This window comes from Poromitra crassiceps (assembly GCF_964638095.1).
Source record: "Poromitra crassiceps genome assembly, chromosome: 11".
In the NCBI taxonomy this organism is placed as follows: Eukaryota; Metazoa; Chordata; class Actinopteri; order Beryciformes; family Melamphaidae; genus Poromitra; species Poromitra crassiceps.
This window is the reverse complement of record NC_139643.1, coordinates 24,280,104-24,307,978: the sequence shown is the minus strand read 5'-3', so window position 1 is coordinate 24,307,978 and position 27,875 is coordinate 24,280,104. Positions and strand designations below refer to the sequence as shown.

The 27,875-nt window shown below is 44.2% G+C and overlaps 2 protein-coding genes across 6 annotated transcripts in view; both read left to right on the top strand.

The window, feature by feature from the left end:
- ubap2l (ubiquitin associated protein 2-like) overlaps positions 1 to 15,415 on the top strand; it is a 41,362-nt gene extending 25,947 nt beyond the window's left edge. For 3 of the 5 annotated variants that reach the window (XM_083646476.1, XM_083646477.1, XM_083646475.1), the window contains 5 exons: positions 36 to 141; positions 2,734 to 2,862; positions 10,278 to 10,345; positions 10,579 to 10,773; positions 13,780 to 15,415. In XM_083646476.1, the coding sequence (XP_083502602.1) occupies positions 36 to 141; positions 2,734 to 2,862; positions 10,278 to 10,345; positions 10,579 to 10,773; positions 13,780 to 13,872 (591 nt within the window). In that variant the 3' untranslated portion in view covers positions 13,873 to 15,415. The remainder of the gene's footprint in view (positions 1 to 35; positions 142 to 2,733; positions 2,863 to 10,277; positions 10,346 to 10,578; positions 10,774 to 13,779) is intronic. The other 2 variants (XM_083646479.1, XM_083646478.1) reach the window with 1 other exon arrangement.
- Positions 15,416 to 16,611: 1,196 nt separating this feature from the next.
- hax1 (HCLS1 associated protein X-1) lies at positions 16,612 to 20,420 on the top strand. Its single transcript, XM_083646496.1, has 7 exons — positions 16,612 to 16,761; positions 17,382 to 17,638; positions 18,481 to 18,737; positions 18,885 to 18,951; positions 19,048 to 19,181; positions 19,654 to 19,774; positions 19,940 to 20,420. Exons 1-7 carry the CDS (start codon positions 16,691 to 16,693, stop codon positions 20,011 to 20,013), a joined length of 981 nt encoding a protein of 326 aa, XP_083502622.1. The 5' UTR covers positions 16,612 to 16,690; the 3' UTR covers positions 20,014 to 20,420.
- The last annotated feature ends 7,455 nt before the right edge of the window (positions 20,421 to 27,875 follow it).

Below are 27,875 nucleotides of genomic sequence, written 5' to 3'. Positions count from 1 at the left end.
GAATGGCGAATGATGTTGTGTTTTTTTTGCTCCAGGTGGCTCCTACCTCGTCAAAGCAGCATGGCGTGAACGTCGGCGTGAACGCCTCGGCCGCAGCCTTCCAGCAGGCCAGTGGCTACGGTTCCCATGGTTACAGCACCGGTGAGGCACCTGAACCCATCACGTTACAGCACAGATCAGATCACAGATCAGATCACGGGAGAAAACGGCATGTTTGGAGTGGTCGTGCAGGTCCAGCTCTGTAAAAGCTGCATGCCTCTAACCCACTGTTGATTCTCATAATCAACCCATTGATGTCCCATTGGTTTTGGATGCATATTTCATTTGAGCTGTGCAACATCTATAAACACGAGCGTCGAGGCATTTGTTCGTGGGTTGTCTAAAAACATTTCTTAAACGTGTTTACTGCTTTTCACTTGAACTGTTGGTCTCAAAGTTTAAGAAAGAAAAATGTTATTGTTTTCAAGCTTGACAATGAGCATGTGGAGCACGAGAGTAACGCTGGGTTTGATTTGTGTCCCAACATGCGGAGAGAAGATGGCAAACTCATTTGCGTCTTGAATAGCAATTGTCACGTACACCGGCAGGAAGTAGCTCTGCACAAGGGATGTAGGAAGTGAAGTTTGGTTCCTCGACAGCTCATCAGTGTGTAGCAGCAAGAAGATGTTGTCCTTTTTTGTCTCGTGGCTTTTGAGATCGCCAATGATGATGAATGGGAGTGGAAAATGGGGGCTGGAGGAGTGGCGCCTGGCTGTATGAACTTCTGTCAGCGAGGGGGTTAGGGGCTGTCGCTCTCTTGTCGCTGTCTTCCATGGCTTGCTTTGCCCCCAGGGCTTCACCTTCCATCCCGTCTCCATCACAGGCATTCAGCATACACACACTGTGCCTCCACCACCACACCACGCACCAATCATCTTCCTCTATTCCCTTCCACCACCACACCACGCACCAATCATCTTCCTCTATTCCCTTCCACCACCACACCACGCACCAATCATCTTCCTCTATTCCCCTCCACCACCACACCACGCACCAATCATCTTCCTCTATTCCTACACCTGACTCATTTTCTGTCATGAATTTCAATTATTTTTTCAACACTTCCATTCATCAATATGCCTCCGGTCATCTTACATACCTTACCTTCTTTTTACAATCTTTTTTTTCTTGTTTTTTTATTTTCGATTTCACATTATTCTCATACTTTGAATTCATCGCTCATATATCCACCTCTGACCACATCATGCGCACCACCTGTTATTTGTTCCAAGCTGCACCACCCGCTGCTTTCTGCCATCACCCACCCAAGCTCACCCACCCCACCCCACCCACCTCCTCCCTCCACACACATACACCCTGCCTGCCCCTCACCTCCCCCACCCCTTCCCCTCAGACCTGGCTCAAATAGTACTTGCAAATGATTCTTGGCGTTGATTCGTTCTGACCTGCTTGTTGGACCAGGTGGGCGGGCCTTGCCCACATAGGACAATGCAGTCGGTGCCAGAAAGTTGAGGCAATCAAAACAAAGTATAGAGAGCCAAAGTGAAACGTCACTTCCTGCTTTCTCCCTGTACCAGCGCTGGGAAAAATATGAATGGCGGTGGACGGAGAATAAGGTTACTTTTTTGATCCTGTTTGAATTGTGCCACGGGGTGCCAACGTTAGTTTTGTCAATTTAAAACGTAACTTTGCATGTCAAGAAAGTCGCAGTTTGTTGCCAAACTGTTGCACTATAAGTTATAAATCAGAAAGACTACCGTAAATTCCGGACTATAAGGCGCACCGGTGTATAAGCCGCACCTTCAAAGTTGACTATTTTTTTCTTATATAAGCCGCACCGGACTATAAGCCGCGGGTGTTTTAATGGTATTTTTTTTTTTTTTTTTTTTTTGTGTTTTAATGTTTAATTACCATATGTAATGCTCCCATTTATTAACATTTCAACAAAACAACACAACACCACCTGTGTTGTTATTTACAGTGCACACAGTGTCATACAGTGTCATACAGTGTCATACAGTGTGGTGAAAAGAGGGCAAGAGAGGAAATTAAAACAGAAGTGGCTTTATAGTTAGAAAGAGTGCTAAAAAAGAGAGATTTTTTTTTTTTTTTTTTTTTTTGGAAAAAATCCATAGATAAGCCGCACCGTTATATAAGCCGCAGGGGGCAAAAAAGGCCAAAAAACGAGAAAAAAGGTGCGGCTTATAGTCCGGAATTTACGGTACATACACAGTGTAGTCACTGTCACTTTCTCTACCAGCAAAGCTGAAGACCGGCGACATGCCATGAGCTTCCACGAGTTTCCCCTAAGTTTCAGTTTGACGACAAACTGCGACTTTCTTTACACGCAAAGTTATGTTTTAAATTGACAAAATTAACATTGGCACAATTCAAACAGGGTAAAAAAAATGTAACACTATTCTTCGTTCACCGCCATTCATATTTTTTCCAGCGCTGGTACAGGGAGAAAGCAGGAAGTGACGTTTCACTTTGGCTCTCTATTCAGATGTCGGCAGCAGCAACGGTCTTATTTTTCTCCGATTGCCTCAGCTTACCTGATACCCTCTGTTGTCCCGGTGCGGTTAAAAACCCACCCATCTGGTACTCTCTCGGGGATTCAAACCAAAACGCTCTGAATTGAATTATTTTGCAAACGCCGTGTGAGCCGGGTCTGTCCCCCCTGCCTGGTGTGTCTAACGCTCTGGGCTGCGGCTGTGTGTCTGACTGTTGCAGGCTATGAGGATGTGTGCCAGGCTTCAGGGAGTGGGGATTTCTGTAAAGGCGGATACGGCGCTGCCGTGGCCGCCGCCGCTTCTGCCGCACAAAACAAGCCAGCCAGCTCTGTCAGCGGGCCGGGAGTCGGTGAGTGCTGCCACACGCCAAAATGAACCCCAAAAAGAAACACCCCTCCCCTCCCCTCCCGTCTTCCTCCTCGTGTCACCAATCATCCCTTCTCCCCCCCCCCCTGTTTGCTCTGGTTCCTCTGCCTCATCGCTGATGAGCTGCGCCCCCTGCTGGGACACCCCGGGACTTGATGTATGCCGTTCGTTAACGCAGCCTGCCTCTCTTTACAAGCTTCGGTCTGCCACTCTTGTCTGTTGCATCTCCTCCTCCAGGGCGACTCATCACCAAGGATTAATCTGCGTTGGCTTTTTATATCGTCTTACTAAGACAGCTGTGTAGTATCCGTTTTGGAGTCTGAAAGGTGTTAGCGTTAGCAACAAAAAAAAGGCTGTCTTAAACGGGTGATGAGTAGCTGTGGTGGACGCTGTCCCGTTTGCCCTGTATGTTGCTCGCTTTCCACTCATGTCGTCATTGCCGACGGGTGCGTTTCCCAGCGGAAGCTGCTCGCTGTCCTGTTGGGGGGAAGTAGGTCACAGCCTAGGAGTTAATGAAGGCAACGAAACATCTACAGTACCTGAATATACCACAATACTGCCACGGTCTAACCAGAAAGCTAGGGTGCTTTTGTTGTAAAGGCATCAGCTCAGAGCACTGTCTGAATGAGAATAAAGTGGTGTAGTGCAGGTGTGCGTGAGGGTTTGTTCATCTGTATCTGTGCTCTTATCAGGCTTTGGAGTGTTGTGTAGGGACATTTCTGTGCGTAACACGGAAAACTAACTCCACCACCGGCACGCGCCGCGCCACAAACAAACGCACCTAGCCTCGTTGGAAGGCTGGTAGCAGCAGCCACAGACGTGGCCATGGAGCCGAGAGCTTGTGTGGTGAAAATGTATAAAGAAGAAACTCACGTAGACATTCTTTTCTCGTTTCAAGCCAATGTGAGTAAAAGCGTTCAAGGGAATTCCACTCATTTGTTTATATGCAGTAGCAGCAGTGACGGATGCACACCTCCACGATCACCAGCTTGTTCAGAGAATAACATGAACCTTTTTCGTGGCAAATACATAATATCCATATCCACACTCCGTGTCGACCTTGACGGCTGCGTCGCACTGAGCAGTTATGAATGAAAATACGGACCATCAGGAGGCGCTGAAGAGCTCAAGCCTCGAAGAAACTTTACTATGAGCCGCTGTGCTGAGACGTGTTGTGCAAAATATTGACAAAGAAGAAACTTTCAGCCACATGTGAGTAACGTTACCTGTTGCTGTTTGTAACGTGACATGCTTGTTACTGTTTGTTCCTCTGGCTGTAACATTACATGTTTGTTATGGTTTGTTCCTCTGGCTGTAACATTACATGTTTGTTATGGTTTGTTCCTCTGGCTGTAACATTACATGTTTGTTATGGTTTGTTCCTCTGGCTGTAACATTACATGTTTGTTACTGTTTGTTCCTCTGGCTGTAACATTACATGTTTGTTACTGTTTGTTCCTCTGGCTGTAACATTACATGTTTGTTATGGTTTGTTCCTCTGGCTGTAACATTACATGTTTGTTACTGTTTGTTCCTCTGGCTGTAACATTACATGTTTGTTATGGTTTGTTCCTCTGGCTGTAACATTACATGTTTGTTACTGTTTGTTCCTCTGGCTGTAACATTACATGTTTGTTACTGTTTGTTCCTCTGGCTGTAACATTACATGTTTGTTATGGTTTATCTAATTAATTTGATGTAAAACTAAAACATAACAATCAAATACACACTTCTTTTGTAATGGGTGAACACTGGACACAAATAATTATTGTTTCCTCACACATACACCCCCACTCTGTCTCACACAGGACACATACACACACAGCCATGTCCCTGTGTCTCTCTCTCTCACACACACAACCCTGTCCCTGTTTGTGCATACATTTCCACTGCCAGATTGGAGGAGTCTTTTGTCATTTTCTAATGTTACTTCTCTTTGTCGTTTTGATAACGACCTGCTGTACAGCGCCGTTCGCTCAGTCAACTAACGTGTCGTTAACGTGAGTTAGAGGAGAAAGATATAGCTGCTGTTAGCTAGCTAATTAGCCATGTTAGCTGCCTCAGTGGGTAATGTTAGCCTATAGAGAGTATTTATCTGACGTTCATGTTAGCTACTCCTCAAACCTGCGGGTGGAAATGGTTTATGCGATGCGATGTATGTTGAAGCAAGACAACGTTTTAATGTACCTTGAATTGGACAAATTACGACGGGTCGTGCTCACGCAGATCTAAGCCCTGGCCATCCTAGGCTCAACGCGAGACTCATCAGTCATTCGGTTGAGTCTCGCAAAGTTACACACAAAGTTTGTGCATACATTTCCACTGCCAGATTGGAATGTTACTTATCTTCAGTGCAATACGTTTTGATAACGACCTGCTGTCGCTCAGTCAACTAACGTGTCGTTAACGTGAGTTAGAGGAGAAAGATAGCTGCTGTTAGCTAGCTAATTAGCCATGTTAGCTGCCTCAGTGGATAACGTTAGCCTATAGAGTATTTATCTGACGTTTATGTTAGCTACTCCTCAAACCTGCGGGTGGAAATGGTTTATGGGATGCGATGTATGTTGAAGCAAGACAGCGTTTTGGCCCTGGCCATCCTAGGCTCAACGCGGCCTCTGTGTGCTGCTGCTGCATGCTGGATAGAAATCCTGGAGCGGAGTCATGGAATGGAGTGCTTATATCGGAGCCTTGGATCGGTCATTTTCGCTGGAATCCGATCCGATCCATGTTTTTTGGCTGATATCGCGCCGATATCCGATCACATGATCGGATCGCAGCATCTCTAATGTTTGTTACTGTTTGTTCCTCTGGCTGTAACATTACATGTTTGTTATGGTTTGTTCCTCTGGCTGTAACATTACATGTTTGTTATGGTTTGTTCCTCTGGCTGTAACATTACATGTTTGTTATGGTTTGTTCCTCTGGCTGTAACATTACATGTTTGTTATGGTTTGTTCCTCTGGCTGTAACATTACATGTTTGTTACTGTTTGTTCCTCTGGCTGTAACATTACATGTTTGTTACTGTTTGTTCCTCTGGCTGTAACATTACATGTTTGTTATGGTTTGTTCCTCTGGCTGTAACATTACATGTTTGTTATGGTTTGTTCCTCTGGCTGTAACATTACATGTTTGTTATGGTTTGTTCCTCTGGCTGTAACATTACATGTTTGTTACTGTTTGTTCCTCTGGCTGTAACATTACATGTTTGTTATGGTTTGTTCCTCTGGCTGTAACATTACATGTTTGTTATGGTTTGTTCCTCTGGCTGTAACATTACATGTTTGTTACTGTTTGTTCCTCTGGCTGTAACATTACATGTTTGTTATGGTTTGTTCCTCTGGCTGTAACATTACATGTTTGTTACTGTTTGTTCCTCTGGCTGTAACATTACATGTTTGTTATGGTTTGTTCCTCTGGCTGTAACATTACATGTTTGTTACTGTTTGTTCCTCTGGCTGTAACATTACATGTTTGTTACTGTTTGTTCCTCTGGCTGTAACATTACATGTTTGTTATGGTTTGTTCCTCTGGCTGTAACATTACATGTTTGTTATGGTTTGTTCCTCTGGCTGTAACATTACATGTTTGTTACTGTTTGTTCCTCTGGCTGTAACATTACATGTTTGTTACTGTTTGTTCCTCTGGCTGTAACATTACATGTTTGTTACTGTTTGTTCCTCTGGCTGTAACATTACATGTTTGTTATGGTTTGTTCCTCTGGCTGTAACATTACATGTTTGTTATGGTTTGTTCCTCTGGCTGTAACATTACATGTTTGTTATGGTTTGTTCCTCTGGCTGTAACATTACATGTTTGTTATGGTTTGTTCCTCTGGCTGTAACATTACATGTTTGTTACTGTTTGTTCCTCTGGCTGTAACATTACATGTTTGTTACTGTTTGTTCCTCTGGTTGTAACATTACATGTTTGTTACTGTTTGTTCCTCTGGCTGTAACATTACATGTTTGTTATGGTTTGTTCCTCTGGCTGTAACATTACATGTTTGTTATGGTTTGTTCCTCTGGCTGTAACATTACATGTTTGTTACTGTTTGTTCCTCTGGCTGTAACATTACATGTTTGTTATGGTTTGTTCCTCTGGCTGTAACATTACATGTTTGTTACTGTTTGTTCCTCTGGCTGTAACATTACATGTTTGTTACTGTTTGTTCCTCTGGCTGTAACATTACATGTTTGTTATGGTTTGTTCCTCTGGCTGTAGTAACATTACATGTTTGTTACTGTTTGTTCCTCTGGCTGTAACATTACATGTTTGTTATGGTTTGTTCCTCTGGCTGTAACATTACATGTTTGTTACTGTTTGTTCCTCTGGCTGTAACATTACATGTTTGTTATGGTTTGGTCCTCTGGCTGTAGTAACATTACATGTTTGTTACTGTTTGTTCCTCTGGCTGTAACATTACATGTTTGTTACTGTTTGTTCCTCTGGCTGTAACATTACATGTTTGTTATGGTTTGTTCCTCTGGCTGTAACATTACATGTTTGTTACTGTCTGTTCCTCTGTTTGGCTGTAGTAACATTACATGTTTGTTACTGTTTGTTCCTCTGGCTGTAACATTACATGTTTGTTACTGTTTGTTCCTCTGGCTGTAACATTACATGTTTGTTACTGTCTGTTCCTCTGTTTGGCTGTAGTAACATTACATGTTTGTTATGGTTTGTTCCTCTGGCTGTAACATTACATGTTTGTTATGGTTTGTTCCTCTGGCTGTAACATTACATGTTTGTTATGGTTTGTTCCTCTGGCTGTAACATGACATGTTTGTTATGGTTTGTTCCTCTGGCTGTAACATTACATGTTTGTTACTGTCTGTTCCTCTGGCTGTAGTAACATTACATGTTTGTTATGGTTTGTTCCTCTGGCTGTAACATTACATGTTTGTTATGGTTTGTTCCTCTGGCTGTAGTAACATTAAATGTTTGTTACTGTTTGTTCCTCTGGTTGTAACATTACATGTTTGTTATGGTTTGTTCCTCTGGCTGTAACATTACATGTTTGTTATGGTTTGTTCCTCTGGCTGTAACATTACATGTTTGTTATGGTTTGTTCCTCTGGCTGTAACATTACATGTTTGTTACTGTCTGTTCCTCTGGCTGTAGTAACATTACATGTTTGTTATGGTTTGTTCCTCTGGCTGTAACATTACATGTTTGTTACTGTTTGTTCCTCTGGCTGTAACATTACATGTTTGTTATGGTTTGTTCCTCTGGCTGTAACATTACATGTTTGTTACTGTTTGTTCCTCTGGCTGTAGTAACATTACATGCTTGTTACTGTTTGTTCCTCTGGCTGTAACATTACATGTTTGTTATGGTTTGTTCCTCTGGCTGTAACATTACATGTTTATTACTGTTTGTTCCTCTGGCTGTAACATTACATGTTTGTTATGGTTTGTTCCTCTGGCTGTAACATTACATGTTTGTTATGGTTTGTTCCTCTGGCTGTAACATTACATGTTTGTTATGGTTTGTTCCTCTGGCTGTAACATTACATGTTTGTTACTGTTTGTTCCTCTGGCTGTAACATTACATGTTTGTTATGGTTTGTTCCTCTGGCTGTAACATTACATGTTTGTTACTGTTTGTTCCTCTGGCTGTAGTAACATTACATGCTTGTTACTGTTTGTTCCTCTGGCTGTAACATTACATGTTTGTTATGGTTTGTTCCTCTGGCTGTAACATTACATGTTTATTACTGTTTGTTCCTCTGGCTGTAACATTACATGTTTGTTACTGTTTGTTCCTCTGTTTGGCTGTAGTAACATTACATGTTTGTTACAGTTTGTTCCTCTGGCTGTAGTAACATTACATGTTTGTTACTGTTTGTTCCTCCGTTTGGCTGTAGTAACATTACATGTTTGTTACTGTTTGTTCCTCTGTTTGGCTGTAGCGTGTTGCCTGCTGTGTGTCACAGCGCTGCTGTTGTCTGATATTTGAGCCGCTACACGGCGTCATCGCCACAGCCTAGAACACACAACGTTACCGGGGGTTTTCTTTATTTTTGTGTGTCCCCCCCCACCCCCTCTCTCTCTCTTGATTATGACCAAATTCATCTCCCTGAAGCTTGGAAGCCCTAACATGGTGTTTAGGTCGGCCCTAGACATGAGCCCCGGACAAAAGAAGTGACAACTCCACCCAAGGAAATGCCACCACTACTCGCTCTGGTCCTTCCTGCCGGTGCACACTAGTGACGCCTCTTCTTTGTCAGCGATGTTGCCGTTTACAAGCAGAAATCCATATTTGAGCGTGCAGACAACCTGAAGATCTGAGCCAAGTTGACTCCCCAACACACTCTGTGTGTGCTCTCTCTCCAAAGCTTTTTTTTCTTCTATACTCCAGCTGCATGTCCTTGACTGTCAAAACGAAATAGTTTTGACAGTCAAGGACATACTCGGCGTTTTCCCCATCGTGTCCGTAAATGTTATCAGTTGCTGTAAAGTCGTCCTCCTTGATTGAAACAGTGTTGTGGTCGTCTGAGCAATGACATTTATTGACGCAATCGCCCTGCACTGAGGTCGCCCCCGACTGTCAGAACTAGATACAACTGAGTGCAGGAAACACTCGGAGAGGTCGGTATTATTGTGTGCGTGTGGAATGTAGTTGACTGGCTCCTGCAGGCTGTGAGCAGTGGTGCCCCCTGCAGGCTGTGAGCAGTGGTGCAGCTTGCAAGCAGATATCCATTAAGACCGAGTTCCTCCCCATGCCGGAGCCGTCACTGCGCGCGCAACACTTTTGTTGAGTTTTGTCATGGAAGTGTTGCCGCTGTAGGTTCGAGTCTCTCCAGTTTGAGTCTCACTCCTGCACGGCACATCTCTCATCCCTGTTCTGCGTCGCCGTGGCGATACAGGTTATTGGTGTGTGCCAGAACGACGACAGCAGTCACCAGCAGATACAGTCAGACCTTAAACCACTGTGGCTGACTGCAACTGATAAGCTGCTACACCTTCTCTCGTCCTCTTCATTAGCTCACCCCATCTCTCTCTCTCTCTCTTTACTGTCCTGTTGTAATGCCGGGGAGGTCTACTGGAATAGTCTGAGATAGTTTTTCTGCAAAAGGAGATATTTGATATAATAACATCTATTCCCCTGAATTGTAGGTATTTTGTTTTATTTTTCCCCCCACTTTTGCAGAGTAACAGCTCTGTTAAATGAATTTCGATGGATGTCGCTTCTCCATGAACCGCAGTTGTGCTAGCTGGAATCAGGAAGGAACCTTGGACAACCATCTTGAACCTGGATCTGCCTCATTTGATTGGATGTTCCTTGTTTCGCCTTCCAATGCTCAATGTCCCTATTTTTCCGGACTAAGATTGTCTCCTCTCCTGTCTCCTCTCTCCTCTCCTGTCTCCTCTCCTGTCTCCTCTTTTCTCTGCAGGGGTGTCTGTGACATCGAGCAACACGGGGGTACCCGATATTTCAGGGTCTGTTTACACAAAGACACAGGTAATTATGCCAAGAAGCCACTGAACAGTGAACAGACTTGAGTTTTATGCCTCTTTTACCAGTGAATATATTAACTAAATGAATGAATGAGAATGTCTTAGCCTTTCAAAATCCACTAGAATGCTTGTATGTGGCCTTCTTGCTCTCTGCAGTCGTTGATCAGATATTGATCAGATATCATTGCAGCCCAACATAAAGGGTGTTCCGTGTGTCTTTCTCACTTCCTCCTGCAGTCGTTCGAGAAGCAGGGTTTCCACGCCGGCACGCCGACCGCTTCGTTCAGCCTGCCCTCGGCCCTGGGGAGCGGGGGGCCCATCAACCCCCCCGCCGCCGCCGGCTACGCCCCGGCCCCCTTCATGCACATCCTGGCACCGCACCAACAAGCCCACTCTCAGATCCTGCACCACCACCTGCAGCAGGACGGACAGGTAACTGTCGCCGTCTGGCTCTCTGGGTGCAGTTTAAAATACACCTGCATACGACGTCTGGCTCTCTGGGTGCAGTTTAAAATACACCTGTATTTGACGTCTGGCTCTCTGGGTGCAGTTTAAAATACACCTGTATTTGACGTCTGGCTCTCTGGGTGCAGTTTAAAATACACCTGCATACGATGCAACACACCTTTCTGTTCTGTCACTGAGGTCTGTGGCAGAGCTGACCGATTTATGTAATGGACAGTCGTCGCAGGTCTAGAAATTGACACCCGCCAAACGCTGCTCTGTTACATGCTGTCTTCAAATGTCTGGCAAATTGCTAGCAACTGTACACTGAGCGTGAGAGAATCAAAGCACGACAGTGTTTCTAGATCAAGCAGGTGCTGGCTCCATTCAAAGCTGTTGGGTCGAAGCTTCTCTTCCTCCACTGGCTGGATGGTTAGCTAGCCTAAAGTAAGGTCAAACTTAATGTTATATATAAGGGGAAGATTAAAAAAAAAAAAAGGCACCATTTGGAGCCGGTTCAAATTTGAAAAACACAGCACCTGATTTATTTATTTATTTGTAGGGTGAAAAAGGTACATTAATAAGCTATTAATAATTTTGTATGCTAAACAGTGAGCCAAAAAGTTCAAAACAGAGGGATACTTGGCCACTACAAATCCATCTATATCAGCAGAAACGTGCGAGTGTACAGTATAAACACCTGAAGGCTAGAGCAGCACTGCTTCAGTCTACAGCAACAGACTGACCTCTCTCAACAGACTGACCTCTCAACAGACTGACCTCTCAACAGACTGACATCTCTCCTCTCTCAACAGACTGACCTCCTCTCTCAACAGACTCACCTCTGCTCTCTCAACAGACTGACCTCTCCTCTCTCAACAGACTGACATCTCTGCTCTTTCAACAGACTGACCTCTCCTCTCTCAACAGACTGACCTCTCCTCTCTCAACAGACTGACCTCTCCTCTCTCAACAGACTGACCTCTCAACAGACTGACCTCTCCTCTCTCAACAGACTGACCTCTCCTCTCTCACCAGACTGACCTCTCTCCTCTCTCAACAGACTGACCTCTCCTCTCTCACCAGACTGACCTCTCTCCTCTCTCAACAGACTGACCTCTCCTCTCTCAACAGACTGACCTCTCCTCTCTCAACCAACTGACCTCTCCTCTCAACAGACTGACCTCTCCTCTCTCAACAGACTGACCTCTCCTCTCTCAACCGACTGACCTCTCCTCTCTCAACAGACTGACCTCTCCTCTCAACAGACTGACCTCTCTCCTCTCTCACCAGACTGACCTCTCTCCTCTCTCACCAGACTGACCTCTCCTCTCTCAACAGACTGACCTCTCCTCTCTCAACAGACTGACCTCTCTCCTCTCTCACCAGACTGACCTCTCCTCTCTCAACAGACTGACCTCTCTCCTCTCTCAACAGACTGACCTGACCTCTCTCCTCTCTCAACTGACTGACCTCTCTCCTCTCTCAACTGACTGACCTCTCTCCTCTCTCACCAGACTGACCTCTCCTCTCTCAACAGACTGACCTCTCTCCTCCTCTCTCAACAGACTGACCTCTCTCCTCTCTCAACAGACTGACCTCTCTCCTCCTCTCTCAACAGACTGACCTCTCTCAACAGACTGACCTCTCTCCTCTCTCAACAGACTGACCTCTCCTCTCTCAACAGACTGACCTCTCTCCTCTCTCAACAGACTGACCTCTCCTCTCAACAGACTGACCTCTCTCCTCTCTCAACACACTGACTTCTCTCCTCTCTCAACAGACTGACCTCTCTCCTCTCTCAACAGACTGACTTCTCTCCTCTCTCAACAGACTGATCTCTCCTCTCAACAGACTGACCTCTCTCCTCTCTCAACAGACTGACCTCTCCTCTCAACAGACTGACCTCTCTCCTCTCTCAACACACTGACTTCTCTCCTCTCTCAACAGACTGACCTCTCTCCTCTCTCAACAGACTGACCTCTCTCCTCTCTCAACAGACTGACCTCTCCTCTCTCAACAGACTGACCTCTCTCCTCTCTCAACAGACTGACCTCTCCTCTCAACAGACTGACCTCTCTCCTCTATCAACACACTGACTTCTCTCCTCTCTCAACAGACTGACCTCTCTCCTCTCAACAGACTGACCTCTCTCCTCTCTCAACAGACTGACCTCTCTCACCAGACTGACCTCTCTCCTCTCTCAACAGACTGACCTCTCTCCTCTCTCAACAGACTGACCTCTCTCCTCTCTCAACAGACTGACCTCTCTCCTCAACAGACTGACCTCTCTCCTCTCTCAACAGACTGACCTCTCTCCTCAACAGACTGACCTCTCTCCTCTCAACAGACTGACCTCTCTCCTCTCTCAACAGACTGACCTCTCTCCTCTCAACAGACTGACCTCTCTCCTCTCTCAACAGACTGACCTCTCTCACCAGACTGACCTCTCTCCTCTCTCACCAGACTGACCTCTCTCCTCTCTCAACAGACTGACCTCTCTCCTCTCTCACCAGACTGACCTCTCTCCTCTCTCAACAGACTGACCTCTCTCCTCTCTCAACAGACTGACCTCTCTCCTCTCAACAGACTGACCTCTCTCCTCTCTCACCAGACTGACCTCTCTCCTCAACAGACTGACCTCTCTCACCAGACTGACCTCTCTGCTCTCTCAACAGACTGACCTCTCTCACCAGACTGACCTCTCTGCTCTCTCAACAGACTGACCTCTCTCCTCTGTCAACAGACTGACCTCTCTCCTCTCTCACCAGACTGACCTCTCTCCTCTCTCAACAGACTGACCTCTCAACAGACTGACCTCTCTCCTCTCTCAACAGACTGACCTCTCCTCTCAACACACTGACCTCTCTCCTCTCTCAACAGACTGACCTCTCTCACCAGACTGACCTCTCTCCTCTCTCACCAGGCTGACCTCTCTCCTCTCTCAACAGACTGACCTCTCTCACCAGACTGACCTCTCTCCTCTCTCAACAGACTGGCACCGGACAACGCAGCCAGAACGCCTCCATTCAACAGAAGTCTCAGATCAACAAGTCAGCATACAGCTACAACTGGGGGGCGAACTAACATCCACCATCGGCGTCCCTCAGCGTTTCCACCGTCGGCGTCCCTCAGCGTTTCCAAAGTCATAGAAAGCGTGAGATGAGGAGGGGGGGGGTCATCTCCACATAAACGCTCTCCAATAGAACCTCCCCCTCTCCTCTCTTCCTGCAGAGATTCCCTCCCCCACTCTCTTGGCCCAGCACCCCTGGAAGACGACGGACGGTGCTGCGCCCAGAGGACGGACGCTGTCGTGCAGCACGGACTGTGTTGGGAGGGAGGGAGGGGAGGGGAGGGTGGAGAGAGAGGGAAGACGGGAGCTAAATGGTTATAGTAACACACCGTTAACAGGTGAAATATTGTGTTGGGAATTTGTATCATGTCCATCCCCCAACCCACCCCATAGTTTCTTTCAGTTGTCTGTAACATAGAACTGTTTTCTAAAAGAATGAATGTTTCCTGTTTGGTCCTTAATTTTCTCCTCCAACCCTCCCCCCCCCCCCCCCCCCCCCCCCCCCCTCTCTCTCTCTTTTCTCTCTCTCTCTTTCGCTCTCAACTGATGGGGAGGAATGAAGTAATACCTGAAGGTGGGGGGACAGGCTGGTTTTGTATTTCTCACCCTCAACTCCCCGCTCCTTCATCTCGGTGGAAAAAGCGTAACCCTCCCCCGCATAAGTATCCAAACAGATTAATCGTTTTTTCTTTTTATGTCATTTTAAGTTTCAAGAACCGATTCTCTAAATTGGCAGAGTTGTGAAGTTTATTTTTTACCAAATATAGATATATTATATATAAAGAGGAAGCCGTCTGAGCGAGCGCACCGGCTTGGGAATGTGAGGAAGGTGTGTTTGTTTCCATGTGACTGCGTGCATGTTTGTACACACACCAGGCGGGTGGGGGGGTGTGTGTGTGTGCGCCGTGCTTTCTGTTCCCCGCCTAGCAGAGGATTTTCCACTGTATCAAATGATTTTCCATCGAGACACTTGTACAGTAACTGCTCCCATGCATTCTAAATGTTACATCAAATTCCACCTGTTCTGCAAGAGATGTCGAGGATGTTACATGAAATCCCACTTATTCTGCAAGCGATGTTGAGAATGAACGCCAAGGCCAATACACACCCAATTTGCCTTCCAGTGTGTGTGTTGTTTATTTAGTTTGTTTCTAAGCCCCGCCCCCCCCCCCCCCCGCCCCCAACCAACCACACACGTCCTCCCTCTTCCACCACCTGTCCCCTAACATATTGTAAGGAAAACTGCAACATTGAATACTGATCATGGACAGAATTGTACTATGGGTTTTTTTGTCAGTGATTTATTTTTCTTTTTGTACTGTGCGTTTTAAAAAATTTAAATGGATAAACTTGTCTTGTACATATATAAAAAAAACACAAGTACTGTAGTCCTTGTTTGTTCGATGGCTTTCTCCCTTCCCCTCTCACATCCTCGCAGACTTGTTAGCTTTTTTTTGTTTCATGTTTTTTTTTATTTTGTAAAAATATATAAATATTAAGTAAATAAACAGGAAAAAGACATTTTCATCATTTTGGATGTGAATGTCTTTTTTTAAGAAACTTTATTTTTGTATGTCATGTGGATTGTAAATACAGCAGCATCTTTTTCAGGGTTGGTTTGACAGCGATGCCCAGCACTACGTGGTCCGTGGACCGGCATTCTGCACTTGGGCCTTCATTTGTGCAACAGTTTGAAAAGTGAAATTCAGTTTGAATTATATTCTATTTTGCTTTTTGGATTCATTAGAACACTTAGACAAGTCTAAGTGTTTGGCACCTCTGAGACCGTCCAGGCTCGAGGTTATAGTACTTTCATCTAGTTTACTCAGGAGGCTCAGCAGCACCAAATTAAACTCCACACACACAGTTTTCCCATACCATACATTTGCTTTTGTTATTTTACACTACAAGATTTTGCTTCAAGGTAAGCCATTAGGTGCAGGCCAAGTGATTGACGGGGAGAAGAATGCAGTACGGATAAACAAATATAATCCGATGTTAACACTAAAATTGCTAGATATGATTGCTTATGTTTCAAGTACATAATTGCACATTTTTAGAAGTATCCCGAGGCAACAGTGCTGCTGGTCCTGTAAAGTGAGCATGCTCTGGTTTAGGCACAAGAAATAGCCAGTTTTCCTCCCTATGTGGAGTGATGCGTTATTAAATTGAGGTTATCACAGATGGGATGACTGAAAAGCTTTAGTTTAGATCTACACTGGCAGGGTTTGTTCCAATGTGACTGGTATAATTAGGCTAATTGATATTTAAGTAGAAGAGGGCACTATCAGCATCTATGAAAATAGCTGTCCTATTTTGGGGAGGGAAAAACAAGGCTTTGTTCAGAATTATGTCAAAAATAACCAGTGAACAAATTAAAACAACCATGCAACTGTTGCCAAAAAAAGTAGACACAGTGGCTTGTTTAATTACATTGTAATTTGTAACAGTAAAACGTATCCTGACCTGAGGGGCATCCCTGTTCTCTTCATTCACGGCACGGGTTTTTTTCTCTCACTATTTTCTCTTGTAAGTTGTCTACGTTTAAAGTAAGAAAAATGTAGACAATATAGTGCCTTGCATCATATCAAAAGGCGTGTTTGTACGTTTTCCATGTATAGACGGGCTGGGACTTCGATTGCTCTCTTTTATGTTGCGCGTTGTTTCTGTTCGTTAGGGTAAAATTATTTACGACTGCTTGCGTCATTCTCAGAAACATCCAGAGCACTTTACGGCATTGTTGACAGTGCGACTGTATGCTGCTGTTCACCCTGCACTAGTTTGTTGGAAGTTCTTAGTGATTATTTAGTTTTCTACAAAAGTTGACGTTAAATGAGTGTTTTTGATTTATTTCGCGGATTCTTCGGGGTCCCTGGAGGCCACTACCGTGGAGAGGGCCGGAGGTGAGTGAGTTTATGGACTTGTCTTGGAGACAGCTGTCAGGAAGCTAACGGAACTGTTAGCATAGGTACCGTTCATTCGTCTGTCAGGTTTGTTTTGTAGGTAAGGTAATGTACAAGATTGGTTAATTTTGGTCCAGGCTGACTACAGGGGTCCGTCTAGCCCACCCACCCAGCACCAGACGTCATTTCAGGATCTTTGGCAATGTGCAGCTCAGTTTTAGACCGTAGACAGCAGCATAATAAACAGCTGTATAAAGGGGTGTGTGCGTATATATATATATACAGTATATATGTATGTATGTATATATATATATACATATATATATATATATATACATATATATATATGATGTCAATGTTTTATAACACCAGATGTAGATAAACATTCACCTTTAAACCATTATTTAACCTCATTTCATCTACCTATAATGACTTAAACAGCTAATAAACATAACATTTATCTGTGGGAACTTATTTGATGTTTAGTCATCTTCTAATCTATGCAAACCATATAACTACATTTCCAGGATTCCAAATATTTAATACTTGTTCTGAATGATCAGTATGGAGTACTGGAGTTTTAAATTGCTGGGGATTTCATGGTTTCTTCCGTTTTACAGGGACCCCTTCTTCGAAGGCATGACCCATGATGATGACGACGACGACGACGAAGATGACGCGGATGGATTCTACGATGACGATTACCAGGGAGACCAGCCGAACCCCTTGGATAACGCCTGGAGGTTTGGCTTCAGCCTTGGCCCGGACGGCATGAGGATCCAGGAGCCTGCTGTCTTCGGCCAGGTTTTCAGGGAGATGGAGGAGATCTTCTCCCAGCTGGGCCGCTGGGAGGGCCAGCCCGGGTCGGGACACTTGGGTATGACGGTCCTGATTAGAGATGAAACCATATGAAAATTTCATATCATGAGTATATTGACCAAAATTATGACAGTTATCAGTATTATCACGGTATTGTTAAAATGTGTTGAAAATGTTCAAAAACTACTAATACACTCACAGAAATCATTTCACCAAGTTTTATATTGAAAATTCAGACCCAAAAAGGATTGATACACTCACTGAAATAATTTCTCCAAGGCTGCGTGTCTGCATTTGGGAGACGGTTGCCAACTTTGGTTGATAATGGACAATATTTACCATGTTTTTCAAAGCGCTATCATCACGGTAATCACACTACCACGGTTTTAATGATAATGGAAATTTGAAACAGTATGGTTATCATAAGGAATTTTATCATGGTTATCATTAAAACGGTTATCGTTTCATCCCTAGTCCTGATCCCTGTCCACACATCCAGGACTTTACCATTCTTCATGAAACATCTGTTGAATGTAGTTAAAGAAATGACGGAAGTAAAGCCATGACAATAAAGTCTTTTTAAATGTCAAGTTTTTAATCTCTTCCCTCCTTACTGGATTTAGAGTGTCTTGTACTTTGTATAACTTGTGTATAAAGCTCAATAGTTTAGTTGTTACTCACTGGATGTCTCAAAGCTAGTATCTCAGTTTTCTATTTATTTATTTTTAAATTTTTGTGTCTTGGCATCATCTCAGTCTATTGCACGTCTCTGCTATACATACTCACAGGCAATCCAGGTACTTGTGCAGCTAACTTGTTCTGCCTCTGGGTATGTACAGTATCAATATCCTCTATCTGTTTCGATCTGTCTCCATCAACTGTCACTGTGTCATCTTCCAGATTTTCCCAGCATCTTGCCTCATCCACCACGGGACAGAGCAGAGAGGGGTGGGGGAGGATCCAGCAGGAACGCCCTGAGAGACTTTATGCTGAAATCCCCAGATGAGCCGCCTCGCGGACCTGAAGGAGGACCGTCTGGAGAGCCTCGCGGACCTGAAGGAGGACCGTCTGGAGAGCCCAGACATGGTGGCACCCCTCCTTTTCAGTCACCAGCGTCGCCCGCCTCTCCATTCCACGGCCAGACTCCTTTTTCTAACGTAAATGATACTTCAGCCCCGACTTCCCTTCTTCCTGCCAATGTCATTTTGTAAAGTTAGCGATGTTTGGACATTTTCTGTCCTCCAGATTGTTTCTGATTGTCTTCAATGAACTTAGTCTTGGATCTCCTTTCCTTTTCTTATTAGTTCCATGATATTTGGAGACGGCGGCTACAGAGGGGTCCAGAGGAGGAGTGTCGTCGAGAAGACGGAGGTAGTTGATATTTTCAACACTTTCAGTGAAATAAAGGGGAGTAAATCCATTGCAGGATTTTCCTCTGTGTTGGAACTGATTTCTTGTCCTGTCCAGACCTGGATTCTGCCGTGTCGTCTGGAGGCCTGGATCAGATCCTGACTCCTCCTCCCGCTCAGCCGCCCGGCCAACCCAGGACCAGATCCTTCTTCCAGTCCATCACCGTCACCAAGGTGGTGAAACCTGACGGGGTGAGAGGCACAGTTACATTTTTTAATAATAATAATAATCATCCATTTGAATGTACTTTCCAGTAACAGCAAAACGTAAAGAGCTAAAAGGACAATTAAAATGGTCTGTGAAGCTGAGAGCATAGCATTAACACTGCCAGGGTTAAGGCTGTGATTCCCACTTGTACCATGCTAAAAAAAAAAACGTATGCACTTATGGTGCTATAAGACCTTTTAGATAAAACCATCTATGAAATGGCAAATGATAAAAACATGAATTGTTCTATGACATAATACCAATGCACAACATGTTGGCATATCTATATCCACTATATCTATATCTAACAACCTTTTGATTATGAAAACAATTTAGAAGTCTTAGTGTGAAAATTCCTGTGAAGATTGTTTATTCTTGTGTGTGTGTGTGTGTGTGTGTGTGTGTGTGTGTGTGTGTGTGTGTGTGTGTGTGTGTGTGTGTGTGTGTGTGTGTTAGACTGTGGAGGAGAGGCGTACAGTCCGAGACGGCCAGGGGAACGAGGAGACCACAGTCACACGCTCAGGAGGTCAGGGGAGCCTGGAGGGGCCAGACGGTCAGGGTGGACCAGTCACTACAGGTTGGTTTATTCCCACCGAGTGTTTTTAAACTGCTACAGAGTGTTTTCACATTATTTTGGCCAGCGTAATCTGGGAGCAGTTTATTGGTCTCTTTACACCATTTTGAGCAACAACATGAACAGCAATTCTAACAGTTATTTTTGTGTGTTTTTTTTTTATTCCAGGTGGTCCACACCCCTTTTCTGACATGCGGGATGATAACTCTCTATTCTCCAAGTTCTTTGGGGGGTTCAGATAACTTGATAAGTGATCAAATGATAAGTAAAGTGAACCCTATGCTCTGGACTCCATATAACCTACACCCGCCGCCCATCAACAAATATATCACTGTTTGAGTGTTCTTTTAAAGCTGAGTGTTCGCATATTTATGGAGGATTTGAAACCTTTATTTTGTTTTGCCCCTCTCTCTCTGTATCTGGACAGACGGCTTTACTTTTAATTGCCAAACACTTCGCATTGAAGTTAGTCAGTTTGAAGATGGCGCTGGGGTTTCCATTTGACCCAAGATAGACTAGAGGCTGCCAAGCCCGTTGACTAGTGATTTTGTAGGATAAGACACCAGGTAATAAACAATCCACATTATATATTTATTTTTGTATTGTCCTGTAGATAGTCCTATATGAATGTGACTATATGATGGGTAAAATAAACACTAATATATTTATATAGCTGTTGTTTGCTTGTTTTTTTTGGTTTACTCTGATAGTGAGTTTAGGCTAAACTGTAGAACTATGAACCAGTTTATCTACAGAACATGAGCAAAGGTTCTGGTATATGGGACATCTGGGTTACTGAATGTAAGCTACTACTCTATCACAAACTAGAAAACATTACTTAAACTTAAAGAGTTGAAAACAAAGTGTATAGATTTGGATGGTTTATGTAACTCAACTATTAAGGGTTAACTTCGTTTACCTGCATTCTGTATTTCTACATACTGTTGTATTGTGAATGCTATGCTGTTTTGCAATTTTACTATTCTTATTTCTATAACAGATATGTGCTTTCCAGTTCTCCCACTTTTCAACACAAAATGACACCCTTGTGTACTCAGATGTCAAATATGGTCTGACAGAGAAGTCTGGAAATTTGAGTCTGGAAAAGTATGGAATTTTGAAATGGAAAATGTGTAGGAATCCTCAGTGTTGAGGTTTATTGGATAATAGTGTTGATTTTAATCTTTCACAGTAACAGCATTTTTGCACAGTCCTGGATATTAAAAGGTGCTTGAAGCAGGCAAACTCAAATACAGAGTATGTGCACTTGACCTATCGGACGCTGCAATGCAATGAGTACTTAATGAAAACATACAATTAGGAACAGACAGTTATAGTCATCTTGAGGAAGACGAGCGAGCTGAACAGGGGAAAGATTTTGACAGGCAACAAGGATAAACAGAATGAAGAAGAGTGATTGCATGGAGCATTTTTGATTTGGGACTGGAGTGTACGAGTTCATTTTTAGGTTCACATGCTGATCGAGTATTTTTAAACACAACCTTTCCGTGCTTGCATTTTGCACTGTGTTACTATTTTTGATTGAATAGTGAAGGAGTGTTGTGCTTGAGGAGTCCAAAATGAGATGCCAGTGGAGCAGAGCAGCACTGTTCTCTAGTATACAGCAGACGAGGAAAGTGCTGCATGGATCTGATGGCTCATCCGACAGGTGCTCATTAGTGGGGCAGGTAATAGTATTAGACAAACAGAATCCAGGAGTTCTTGCTTGATGTCAGTCCCCAGGTTTTGATGCAGACTACCATGGAATAAAACTAAGGCATTCCGTCCTCAAGTAGAAATATATATTTGAATCTTTGGGTCTGCATCAAAACCTGGGGACTGACATCAAGCAATAAGACCTCCTGGATTCTGTTTTTCCAGCACTGTTCTCTATTCTGTGCTGCCAGGACTCTCTGTTGTACACAATCCAACACCCTAACGGCTCGCTCTCTCTTCAAGTCTCATTCCATTTCCACCAAGCCTCCTAGTTTAGTCTCCTCATGTCCCTCTTCCACCCTCTACCTCCTGTCCCCCTCCCTCTTGTTTGCTGCGGCCCTGCCTGGTGAAGACGGTCCAGGGAGCGAAGGGAGCGCTGCAGATCTGTCAGCATGACCTCAGTCGGGGTCGTGGACCTCAGCAGAGATGTCTCCGATGATTAATGTCCAAGTAACATAAAGTCGATAAAGAACCCAAGGCGCTCTTTCATGTGGGAACATTTAAAAAGCCCTTTGTGGAATGGCTGCTACTGATGTTTTGGAAAAGCGGCCTTCATCAGGGGAATGCAGATGATAAGAGTGGCTCAGTTTCAAACAGTCACTGCCTCTGATTTCAGTGAGCAGTTTTCTTGCAAGCAGTTTTCACAAACATACTGGAATTATACTGTATAACGCAGTGCACAATCTGGTGTCCTCTCTCAGCTAGCTACATGTTCATGATCCTCCGCCTAAAAACACTAAAGCAAAAAAACAGAAGAATCACCAACAAAAAAAATCAAAGTATTCGTTTTATTTTCAGAATAAATAAAATTAGACTTTACAGCGCTTTCTCCAACCTTCTGTCTGTTATTATCAGAAAATGCATACCACACATCATGCTATATAAATATATGCACTTACTGACATACAAAATATTTGGAACACCTTAAAATTTAGTTGCACACATCCTGTTTAGGTTTAGGCATGCAGAGTGATGATTGGTTAGGTTTAGGCATGCAGAGTGATGATTGGTTAGGTTTAGGCATGAGGAGTGATGATTGGTTAGGTTAATATCAAGGTAAGAAAAAGTCCACAATGGAAATACGCTGTGTTTATCTCTATCACATCTATATCCCATAGAGATAAACACAGTGTCTATCTCTATCACATCTATATCCCATAGAGATAAACACACTTAAAGATGGATGCAGTCTGATGATTTAAACAATCTTTGAGCAACAGTTGTACCAAAAGTTTGTGGCTTTGTGTTGTTATTTTTGTAGAGGAATCTTACAAATTGGATCTTGATGGTATGTAAACGCATGGAAAAATGGCCATGGATTCTGTTACCATTAGCCTACATAAAACAATGTAAGATCAATCAAGGTCCAAATGATTGCAGTAGCTTTGAATTTAGAAACTGAGATAGATCCACAGTCTTATTGAGATTGTTTTAGACTCGAGGCTGAAACCCTAGTCAATGGGTTGTTACTGTATGCCTATTGCCACTTTTTAAAAAGTATTTTTGCTACCCAAGGATTTGTGCACATCCCAGGCTTGAACTCACGAGCCTTACCTCAGTAGGCAGCTGACATACAGTGTGCCACCAAGACACTGCCCCTGCTGTTGTGTTTCTCCTCTGTTGTTGGGCAATTTGAGCAATTAATCACCAGAAATGGCTGTAATATAATTGAGCTTCTAGTTAACTTAGTAAGCTGATCTAAGAGTCCATGTAATGACTAACAGATAGGTAAGATGGGAGATAGATGGGGGGACATGCAGCAAACATATAAGCAAGTTTAGTTTGTCTTCAACAGAATAATGTACATTTTGGCTGTTGTGAGAAGTGAACCTAGGATGGTCTGTCTAACCACTAGACCAATCTGTCTGTCTCCCCATCATACTTAGCTTTTCTCTGACACCTGACCATTGAAGAATCACAATCACTCATAAGTTGCTCTCAGGGGTCGGCAACCTATGACACGCGTGCCACCTCTGGCACGCGAAGGGCTAACCAGCATTGAGTTATATTAAATATGTCATGTTAACCAGTGACACGCCAGTGCACAGGAGCATTTGAGTGTTTTTGTAGAAATGTTGACGCGCCTTGCCAAATTACCTATTTCACAACCATTTACAGTTGCGCGGCCTGTTATTTAGGGTATTTACGGTAGCGCCACAGTGTACTTAGCTGCCTCTGATTGGTTGCCTCCTGCAGTGCATTCCAGATACGCAGCTGACCAGCAGCAGAACTCAGATAAGTGCTACGCGCTAAAGACAAACAGGGCAGGTCCTCTGAGCCCTTTAAAAGATCCACAGGCCTTTCCAGCCGACAGAGGACTGGGGGTTATTGCATATGAATGACCGTGCTGTGTGCACCTTATGTCTGGAAAGTGTTGCGTGCCGAACGACAAGTGTTAAACGCCATTTTGACACGAAACACGAGAACGTCTTCAAGGATGAGACAGACAGGACTGAATCTGTAAAACGCTCCGTGTCCAGGTACGGGAAACAAACACCCTCAAAACCTTTGTCACTGCTAAAAAACCCACCACTGCTGATTGCATTGCAAAACATGGCAAACCGTTCACTCATGGCGAATACATTAGGGAGGCTTTCCTGTCTAGCTCAGAGCGAGGTTTTGTTTCATGGCATGTAGTCTTCTTTAACCTGACGCTTCCAGATGGAGGTAGGTTTGGTTCACATTTGTTTCACAACGTACATCATCATTGTGAATGTGTGAACAATACCGCCCCCATCTGGCGGAGTCAGGTTAAGAAAATATTTCATCACTCTGCAATTGGCAATAGACCCTTCTCACGGGGGCCATTTTGTGTCGAGAAGCCAGGGTAAACACAGGTGCAAGCAAAACACTAATGAGGGTTTCCAAATCCCAATCATGGAAGTTGGAAACCCTCATTAGTGTTTTGCTTGCACCTGTGTTTACCCTGGCTTCTCGACACAAAATGGCCCCCGTGAGAAGGGTCTATTCCAAATCATTGTGAAGCACCAATACATGGATGTAAAGTAGAAAAACTGTTATCTTGAGAGAAGAAGCATACATGCCAAAGTTCATACAACACATTCTGGCAATTTAACAACGCCTTGTTTATTGGAAACAATAAACATATACATACATTACATACATATACATACATGCATACATACATGCATTGCATACATACATGCATACATACATGCATACATACATACATACATACATACATACATACATACATACATACATACATACTGTACCTACATACCAAGTACTACAATCTGAATTGTTGGCATGAAAGTGAGCCACTATGCTGCCTGCTCATCACTTAGTATTTGGGTGGGAAAAGATTTAAAGTTTAAATGACAATGAAATAAGTGCTAATTAGTGGATTCCATGTGTGCTGAATTGAGGAGTGGTTCCTAACAGATCATAATAAAGGACTGAAGTGATGTTCTACCATCACCATGTATGTTACCTTGTTGCTGAGCAAGTGCAGCTTTAAACTGCCAGATTTTTGAATGGAGTTTGGTGCGATGCAAGTGAGAACAGCTTATATTGGGGGGGGGGGGGGGGCAAGTCTCCTGCTGTAGTGAATCCTATTTGTTGATGGTGGTTTCCCCCCTCACTAGGAGCCAGAAGAAGGAGGCTGACCTGGCTAATGCGTTGGTCCAGTGGAGGAATATGGAGGCGGCCGAGGTTGCTGACCTCCAGGGCCACCTGGAAAATGTATGATGAACCATACATTTGGTGGCCAACTGTCCTACCTCACAATAAGTCTGTCTTAATATTTCTGTCAAGTCAAGTCAAATCAACTTTATTTATCCACCTTATTATTGTGAGGCTCCACTGTAAAATAATTCTGGGAGCAATATCCGGTCTAGAACGTGAGCAGCTGTGTGTTTACGCTGGCTTGACGCTGCCTGGATACTACTCTGCACTGCATGAGCGAGAAGCGCCCGGCTAGCGGGACACTCTGCACTGCAGCCCATGACTGCAGCGCGTGCCTCCTCGCATCGCATTTCCTTGTCGAACTCCGACGTTAAAAGTTTGCTTGTTACAAAATAACACTCGTTTTGGGAATGTAGCCTAATGTTTTCTATTACATCCGCTAACCTGTTGCTCGTTGAACAAGTCGGCATTTATCAGCTCAGCTGCAGCACCGTTTACAGATGGGTACATTAGACGGGCTGTGTTGTGTCAAGCTAGACGTAACGGGGGAAGAGGACAGCAGAAGGAAGCAGCACCCATGGTGCATCATGGCCGCCAAAAATAAGGTGGATAGAGCACATTTACAACGACAAGTAGCCGACCAAAGTGCTTCACAGATAAAAACAATAAAAATATAGAGACAACAAGCACACAATACACTGCTACCAAGCAAAGTGCAACAGATACAAGTGATAAAATAAACCAAAATAACAGCAATTATTACTTGTACCACTGTTCCTTCAGAAGTTGTAGTTATCATAGACTGTGTTACATAGTGGATTGCTCTATTGCTGGCAAAAATCTGTTATTGTAAGTTGCTTTGGATAAAAGCGTCTGCCAAATGACGTAATGTAATGTAATGTTGCCAGGAGGCAGGCTCAACTCGGGTCAAAGGCCAGGGAGAAAAGGTGCGTATTGAGCAGGGATCCAGAGCCTAGGGGCTGCTATCGCTATGTAACGGGCAGTCTTAATTAGACCAGTCTAACCTGAGAATCTGAGATAAGTCTAAGGCTAGTAGACTAGACTTATTAACCTGCTACTGTAGCTAACAGTTTTTCAGCTACCTAAGCTACAATTGAGAGTTTTGGAGTAGGGCTAAAGACAAAATAGTTAACTGTGTTACAGTAACCTACATTTGGCAACAACCTCCATCAGAGCATTCACATTTAGCTATAATGTGTCTGTATTTTATCAGTTTAGCAGCAATTATGGATTTGATTTATTTGTTTATGCCCAGTTCCCTTGTGATCAGTTTGTGCAAGTTCACATGAACATATTTGGAATACACAGGATTATTGGTGAATATTAGATGGGGTATGTGTTAAGTCTCTGCAGGGAAACTAAAAAGATAATGGCTTCCACTCCTGTGTCTGTGTGTGTGGTCCCCAGTTGGAGGCTGGTCTGGCGGACACCAAGACCCAGCTGAGCTCCGAGCTGCTGAGGAGGGTGGATCTGGAGAACCAGACGCAGGTGCTCCGAGAACAGCTTGATCTCCAGAGGAACATCAGCGAGCAGCTAACGCACACAGGCATTCATACCCCAAGTTTCAAACCAACCGACCAAGCCGGAGGTAACACATACCTGCGACCCTCGTGTTGGTAGGCAGGGAATCTACCGCTACACTACCCGGACGCCACAGGCTTGACGGTTAGATATACTGTAGATATGCCCAACCAGTATCGTGTGTGTGTGCTCTTGTAGGAGATCCTGGAGCTCCGGAGCCGTCACCACAGCCGTCTCGTGGAGGTGGACTTCGGAAGCCGACGAGAGTGTGAGAGCAAACTGTCTGAGGCAATGCAACAACTCCGTCAGGACCACGAGAGACAGATCCTACAGTACAAAGGCGAGCTAGAGACGACCTACACTGTCAAGGTACACGCCCAATCAATGTTTGTCTGGAAATAGCAGACTAGAATGCTTTTAAATGTTGTGTGTTTGCATTGCATGCTCTCCGTACTCCAGCTCCAGAATGCCCAGCAGGTTGCGTTGGACAAGAGTGACGCTGCATCGGCCACCAGAGACGAACTGGGAAGCCCTAAGCTCCGTCTGGAAACCCTCAGCTCCCAGCTCCAGCAGTACCAGAGAGGGGTAGGCAGACTGAAGGGGAAGGGAAAGGGGGCGCTAGAGTCTGAATCAGTCCATCAAACAACCCCTGAAACATAATTTGCATATGAAGAGGTATTTTAACAAAGCGAGATCAATCAAAAATTGCCTCTAGGCAACTTTGCACTTTGGCTGCCCCAAATGGCAGCGAGAGAAAACTTTGAATTGTTGCAGCAAACAGTGACAGAGCAGTGTAAAATGCAATTAAAATACCAACCCACCGCCGCCATATTGTTGACATTCCGCAGCGCGCTGTTTAAAAGTGACTGACAGCTGTCATAGCTTAGGACGCTAGCCAACGTTACTTACTAGCCTATTTAATGCCGTTTTTACTGTGTCAGGAGCTATTTCACAACAGCGATAAGTGTGCTGTGTAATAATACACGGCTGTAGTAATAGCAGCACTAAAAGCCTGGGTGTTTGCTACCCTAACCCCATCAGGTACAGAGAAACAGAAAAATCGAATATTAAAATAATGAAGCAGTGAAAATCGAATTTGATTATAGAGGAGGATTGACAGCCCTCTCCCTCTGTCAGAAAGCGGTGCTGCAGGGGCGTGTCCAGGAGCGGGAGGAGTGGCAACAGAGGTTCCGTCAGA